This window comes from Engraulis encrasicolus, chromosome 24 (assembly GCF_034702125.1).
Source record: "Engraulis encrasicolus isolate BLACKSEA-1 chromosome 24, IST_EnEncr_1.0, whole genome shotgun sequence".
In the NCBI taxonomy this organism is placed as follows: domain Eukaryota; kingdom Metazoa; phylum Chordata; class Actinopteri; order Clupeiformes; family Engraulidae; genus Engraulis; species Engraulis encrasicolus.
The window spans coordinates 26,220,282-26,227,781 of NC_085880.1; the positions used below are offsets into that span (position 1 = coordinate 26,220,282).

General features: G+C 42.2%; 1 protein-coding gene across 1 annotated transcript in view; it reads right to left on the bottom strand.

The window, feature by feature from the left end:
* Window positions 1–7,500, bottom strand: part of rgs7a (regulator of G protein signaling 7a) — a 75,470-nt gene that overhangs the window by 33,851 nt on the left and 34,119 nt on the right. The window contains exon 3 of the mRNA XM_063191750.1: window positions 2,567–2,663. Coding sequence (XP_063047820.1) covers window positions 2,567–2,663 — 97 coding nt within the window. The remainder of the gene's footprint in view (window positions 1–2,566; window positions 2,664–7,500) is intronic.

The window sequence follows — 7,500 nt, forward strand, 5'->3', positions numbered from 1 at the left end:
GCAGGACAGCAGGGGTCATCTGGCATTTTAACTCAATTGATATTTGAACATCTGGCTAACTTTAACATTTGACTATCACTGGAAGACTTGTATATGCAGAGCAAAATGGTTTAAAAAATAAACTCCCACACAAAATTTAATAGAAAACGAAGCTTTTGTTAAGCTTTTGGTTTTCAACACAACATTAGAAGGTGACGTGAAAACATTTCAGCCAGGATGACACCAGACCACTAATCCTCTTTTGTCATAAAAAAATGTCCAGAATTTCAACTTCATTTCGATTTACTGTAAATTTCATTCTTAATTCATTCCTTAGTTTATTAATTTTTCTCTGTGCCTAGACGGCAAAAATGCTCGATGCTTTTATTGAACATCACCACCACGAGCCCCTGTACATTGCTTTGTTCTAATCCCGTAGCTATTCTCTTTTATGGATTTCCACCTTTCAGAAGCCCCCGCTAAGCTGCGCGTAGCTACAGGAGGCTTAACGGCGGCTTTGACGACTCTGATGCTGCTAGCCTCACAGGGCTGGTGGTGGCCAGAGCGAAACAGGAGAGAGGGAGAGAGGGAGAGAAAGAGAGCCTCTGCACGGTAAAAACAAAACCCCAAAATGCAGTGTTAATTCAACACTTAGAGAGTACTCTGGGATTAACTACACTCTATAAGGTGTTGAATTAACACAGTATATTTTCCTGTGTGTCTACCCATCAGGGTGTTGGTGGGGGATTGTTTTAGTGGTGTGTATGCCATTGTAATCTCTTAATGTCTGTGAGAGCCATGGAGACCATTAGCCAAAGTCTTTTCACCTGAATTGACTAGACCAGCCTCTGTCTGTGTGTAACACAACTCCAACATCTCCAGCTGTTACACCCCCGTTAGGAGCTCGGAGGTGGCCAGCTAGGGATAACCACCGCACTACTGTGTGTTTTGTTGCGACATACAGTAAGCTGTGGTCTGTGCCAGATCAGGTGTGTGAAATAGCTAGATGTTGGGACTGTTGTGACAGATTGGGCAAGACTAACGTCTCGTGCACAATGCAAGACTTTGGCCACAGTTACAAAGTCACTGACAGAGGCATCAACATGATGCAGTAGAATGCACACTTGACAACTTGTGTTCTTGCCACTGTACTAGAAAACATAAGTACAACTACAACTTTCCTGCAACACAACAGTGCCCTTTTCAAAATGTCTCCTCACCCAGATCACTGAATGATGCTGCCAAACCAGGAGAATTGTCACAAACACCACCACACAGGAAACACCTCGTCCTTAAATGTACACTTGTGACATGTTTCGAGCCAGTCTAAAAATAAGAACTGGTGACAAGAGTCAGCAACAGGAAGGGTACTGTGACAACAGGGAGATGCAGACTGGGGAGCAGTTTGAGTGGGGCAGACATCTTTTGTTTTCACCTGTAGCCTACAGCCGCAGGTATTGTACTGTAGATGGAACCCTAGGGGGTGCAGGGAGAGTGTGTGAAGCAGGACAAAAGACACAGTGCCTCGAGATGAGCGCACTCGTGACGGCATACAGGGAGAAGCAGCTTGAGGGCGACAGACATCTTTGTTTTCACCTGTAACCTACAGGAGCAGGTAGCGTAGGTGGTTCCCCTGGGGGGGTGAGGTGCGGCGGAGAGTTTTGTGGAGCAAGACTAAAGACCCAGTGCTGCCTAGACGCCTGGAAATGTGTGTGCCCGCCTGGGGCTTCAGAGAGAGACTTACTTAAATGAATCCCCAAGTCATGCTGGAGAAGGAAGTGTCCTCCTTGTGGAGTAACAAGCCCAGCTTTTAGAGCACGACTGGCCTTTCACTGAACCCCCCACAGACCTGGAGAGATGATGCTCTTTGCTCGCTCTGTCTCTCTCTCCATACCTCTCGTTTTCTCTTTTTATCAAGAAGTCTCAACACTTGTCTGTAACCCAAGGAGAAGCTGTCACAAAAGCTTGCTCTTCAGCTGGAGGGTCCAGCAGGAAGCATTTTTTTTCCAGAGCAAAACTTTATCAGCCAGAGACAATGCTGTGCTCACAACTGAAACATGGATATGCCTTGTGGAAACCTGTTTCATCTTCTTCCACCACATACCAGACTGCAACAGTCTGCAGATATCTAATGCTAAGCAGCATACAGTAGAAGACTTCTGGTTTCAGTGGAGGAAAAAGTTAAATATTTGACATATGATGACAGTGATGATCAGTGCTGTGCATTTATTGAAGAAGAAAAAAATGGCTTTGCTGTAGCATGGCATGTTCAGATGAGACTCAGAGTTGGATTTTCTCTTTCTCTCTTTATGTGAAATCATAAAATAGGTGTTTGACCAGGAATTACAGAGGAATACGTTTAAAACTAAATCGTGGACTTGGGGAGCAAAACGTAAATAATGGCATCAGTTAACATTTGATCTCTAAAGCCTCCATGTGCATACAAAGCGAACAGATAATTTGCCAATTGACACAGCTCTTCAGGAAATTCCTTGGTGGCAGTACGCCTGAATGATTAGCTGGGGAACTGTTGCGTAGGCAGCCGCCAGCCATTATATCTCCATAGAGAAAGGGAATGACCTTGTACCTGAAAAGACACTGGGGATCTTGGTAAGAAAGCTCTTCACTGTGCGGATGGGTATGCCATTCTTCTCGTCCTGCATACGGGCTATCACGTCCTCCATCTGTGAAGGACAAGGAAAGGGGGAACATAATAGATATTAAAATTAAAAATGTAAGAAATCGATGAAATATTCAATGAGGCAGAGATGTGACACGATCAAATATTAAATAAGAGTCAGCAAAACATGAATTGGCACTTTAAAATTACATTCTACATAATTAAGTATAATACTTGGGAGTGAGTCAGTGGAAATGGCTCTCACAATAAATGCACTTTTTTTGTTTACATAGATATAGTTTGCTTTCAAATGGAAGACCCTATTGGTTTTCACTTTACTCTAGACATTCACCTTGTAACAAATCCTTCTCCATTTTTATGATAGGACACTAAAATGAGACTTGGGCTTGAAATGATATTATGAAATTAGTGGCATCCAGTCATAGCAGCTGAAAGGTTTAAGACGAGTAGAATGCAGATATGAATAATTTTGACGTGATGCATTTTTCAAATATAATCTTGTCTCTTCCCAGACAACCTCCACCATCTTCACAGGCACATCAGGAAACTCTGGTTTCTTCCGCACATATTTTAATATTTAAATAATAATCACTTTAGAAGGCCCAAATATAATGCAACACATACTCAGAAGCATTATGCTGCTCTTGTCAGTACATCTATGTATAATTGCCACAAATTCTCCTTCATAAAATAACAACCCTGATACTGACATTATAGTGGGACGGTTCAAAACAATACTACTGAATTAGGGATGCAAATTATCGACTAATTCGCTAATTGTTACTTGAGTGACCTTATTGATCTTGATTGACCTCTTACGATTAATTGATAAGTAGCGCACAACCCCCCCCCCCCAAAAAAAAAAAACAACAACAACAAATTAATTAAAATTGAGGAAAAACACTTTGCCTATCAATTAATTGTTGACATCCCTACACTGTAACACATCTGTAACACACACTGTGACATCCCTACATCCCAAACAAGTCAACCATAAGTCTTTGCAGCTATCTCAAAGTGTGTTAGATAGATCACATTCATTGCACATAAAGGCCAAGAACTGAATTAAATTAAAAGATAATCACAAGGCTAACATTTGCCTAACTGTGTCTTATTAGTCACTGCCGTGATCAGGTTTCATGTCCCATATGTGCCATGCTGAATATGTGCAGTAAAATGCATTTGCACATTCAGAAGGATGCATAGCAATGTGAGCAAGGCTACATACTGTTTGATGGTAGGCTATTCTATCTCTTCTCCTCTCCAGCTCATCCCATCCAAAGTCCTTGACGTGTCCCTCACCCTGGCAGTAATTACAGTGTGGGCCTTTTGCAGACGAATTAGCCCTTTCAAGTCCCAAATTATTCCTTTAATTCTTTTTTTGTGAGCTGACCTACCTAAATGAGCTCTATTATGGTAAAAAAAACATTGACCCTTTTAATAATAGCTCTCATTTAAAGGAAATGTGCGATGATGAGGATATGTTTCAATGATCTTTCTAGCAGTGCTGGATAGGGCTGTACAATTAATCGAAAATAATCGAAAATCGTGATTTAATCGTGATATCGAAATTGGGATTTAATCGTGGCAATAGTGACGTGCCTTCGAGCGTCCTTGAAGCCAGAACATATTGACAGACTGGTGTTTCTGGACAGAAATCTGTCCACCTAAGTTTCATGCTATTGCCTCTTACATAATTACTACAATTCAGTTTTATTTTGTTCATCCCATATAAAATTAATTCTTGGTTATATTTCATTTTGGTATAATTGAAAAGAAAATTCCGCCAAAAAAACAATAATCATGCTTAATAATTGTGATTCCGATTTTGACCCAAATAATCGTGATCATGATTTTTTCCATAATTTTGCAGCCCTAGTGCTGGATATGTGAATCATCATGTGCCTTGTCCCACGAGAGGGAGTCAGCCAGGGTTTTCCAGGAACACACCAGCACATACTTCACGCTAGAGTGCCAAACGGGATATTAAATAATTTCCTCTAGCATGAACACACAGTGCACTGGAAAAAAAGTGGGGGAAAAGAAATGAATCTGTGACCTGCTCCAGCTGTTGTGTTGTGATATAAATATATGAATGCATCCTCTGACAATGCCTGGGACAAAAGACTGCCATGCATACATCCATGTGTCAGCCTGATCTGCCCTAGTACATTTTGTACGTGTTGTAAGACATGATGCATGCATGAAGACAGCATGGTAGAAACGTGTTAGGCAGAGAGAGAGAGAGGGGGAAAAGGAAACAAAAAAGGGAAATCTGAGCTCGGAGGCTTTTTTTTTCGCTGGCATCTGACAAGGAGGTGAGATGAGTGACTCAGAAGACATCTAAAGCCATCTCCAGGTCCTTATCATCCCTCCTGCCTACATCTCATGACCTCGTTTCTCAGCCACTGCAAATGCTACATCTGACAAATGAGCATATTCCCACAATCTTTTATTACTAAGTCAACATGTGACATGTCATCATAAAATATTGTCGAATGGCTTACTTGACAAGTATAGACTGTGGATGTGGATCATTTCAAAACAGGTGATATGGATCCCAAACATATTGCGAATTATATAATCCTTGCAGAAAGAAATACTGGGAATTCCTCACATATTTCTTTGGAAAATGTGATAAAAAAGGTTAATGTTTCCCATTATGTGACTACCATAACCGTAATTGAAAATACACGGCATCCTGTCTTTCTGAAAATGTGTCAAATAAATGGCAACTCATATGGGATTAAAAATGGCATATTTTGACAAGCACATCATTTGAGTCTTCTTCCAAGAAGTCTCTGCTGATATCGGATTCTCTAACAGCTCCAAGGCCTTGACTCCACCTGCCTGTGGAGTACTGCATGTTGAAAGTGTAACTTCCTTATCAAACCCATTAAAGTCTCAGTGCTGCCTCAGGACCAAACAAAAACAGTGTGAGAGGGCTGCTGAGACTCTTTTCTGACTCATCCACTCAAGACTTGAGTATGAACCACCACACCTCACTCTAGAAGCTGCTGGCTTTACTAACAAGCAGCTCTAAATGATCTTTTTTTCACCACTAGCCAACATGGCTAGTAGATAGTAGTAGCAATCGTATTAACCGAGCACACACTCACTAATGGGTCAAAGTGGAGAGTAAGTTGGTCTTTTCTACCACCCAAACTGAAATTTCACCAGCATTTGGCCAGTTGGCTGGAGTTCATTTAGAGCCCTGCTTACAAGGCTCTTGTATACATACTTCTGCACAAATGGCTGAACCAGAGTAACAACTATCACAGAGGACTCTAGAGGAACTTTGTTAAGTTCCTTAGTTTAATTTTCAAAAACCATGTAGCAAACATATCATGTATGCACTAGGGATGTTAACCGGTAGCCGGTTTACCCGGTAGTTGACCGGATCAATCTTAACAGGTTAAAATTTTCTCTGCTGGTTAACCGCCCTGCCCCCGGTGCCGCGTTGCATGGAAGGTCGACGTTGTGCGTAATGTGTGCCTCTGCATGGGTACGCTGGCAAAGCAATTGTGTTTGTTTTCTCCCCAAAACAAAACCCTTGTTCCTCCACAAGTAGGCTAGTGGACAATGATTGGGGAAAATGTATAATACAAAGGGCACAAACTGACATTGTGTGAGAGGAGCCTAACCATTCTAAAATGGGGGCATAAGTTGTTTCACGAGCAGAGAAAGCCGCGCGTCAGGACAGGGTATCATAAATGGCAGTTGTAGAATTTTTGGTTAACCGGTTAACCACCGGTTAATGGCGCTCGGTAGTCGGTTAAGATATTTTTACATTTTCGCCATACCTAGTATGTACATGTGCCTACATGGGTTAGTCATTATGTACAGTAGCTCATTTGCATCTGCGTCTGCGTTGGTGTAGTAAGGATGAGGATCACCCAAAAAAGTTGAAACAGTTGTTTCAAGAGCACATGGGGAGTGCTGTAGTGCCTTGAGGCGTGTGTTTCTTGCCTCCAGGCAGCCCACAATGAAGCATAACCCATTGCTGCAAACTGGAAAACTGCACACACGGTATCAAGAGGGATTCCAGAGGTATCACACAGCCCTTATGAAATAAAGATTTCAAGCAGAGTTTGTTGTGTTGTTCCAGCGGCAGGGTACTCCTGGAAAATGTAGAAGAAACGAAAGAGGGGGTGCTGTGGCACAGCACGATAGTGCACCTGACCATGTTTGGGCTGCACGCCAATTGCCAAGGGGCCTGAAGTTTGGGTCTGGCCTGAGCCGTTTCCCAAACCCTGCACCTCTTCTCTCTCTCTTACTTAGGGGCTCAAAATAGCTAAAAAAATGAAAATAAAGATCAGCCAAGCACATGCGCTACTGAAACACACACAATAATGAATTTATATGTGCAGTATACAGGTCATCGATACATGATACAGCTCATACAGCTCATCGATACATGATGGTGCATTCATTGCCAGACAGGCTACAGATTTACATTTACATTTGCATTACACTTAGCTGACGCTTTTATTCAAAGCGACTTACAGTTTTCACAAGGTATAGATTACAATTCTTGGAGAAATGTGATATTAGGTGCCTAGCTCAAGGGCACCTGAGCCATGGGTGAAGCTGGTGTGTGTGTGTGTGTGTGGGGGGGGGGGGGGGGGGGGGTTGGGGGGGTCCACACACAGTTCTTCCTACTGCGAAGAGTGGGGATAAAGGTCTACACCCTTCTGATCCCAAGAACAGCTCACTCTTGACCACGAATTGCAGAATAAGGAGGTTTAGGTACTGTATGTATTTGTTTACACTAGGGTAGTCATGTCCCCATCCACCAAAGGACCAAGTTGTAAACAAATGTTTTGCGCTTTCACATCTTATCCCTTGTTGCATACTCTGTCTATGTCTTCCTAAATCTA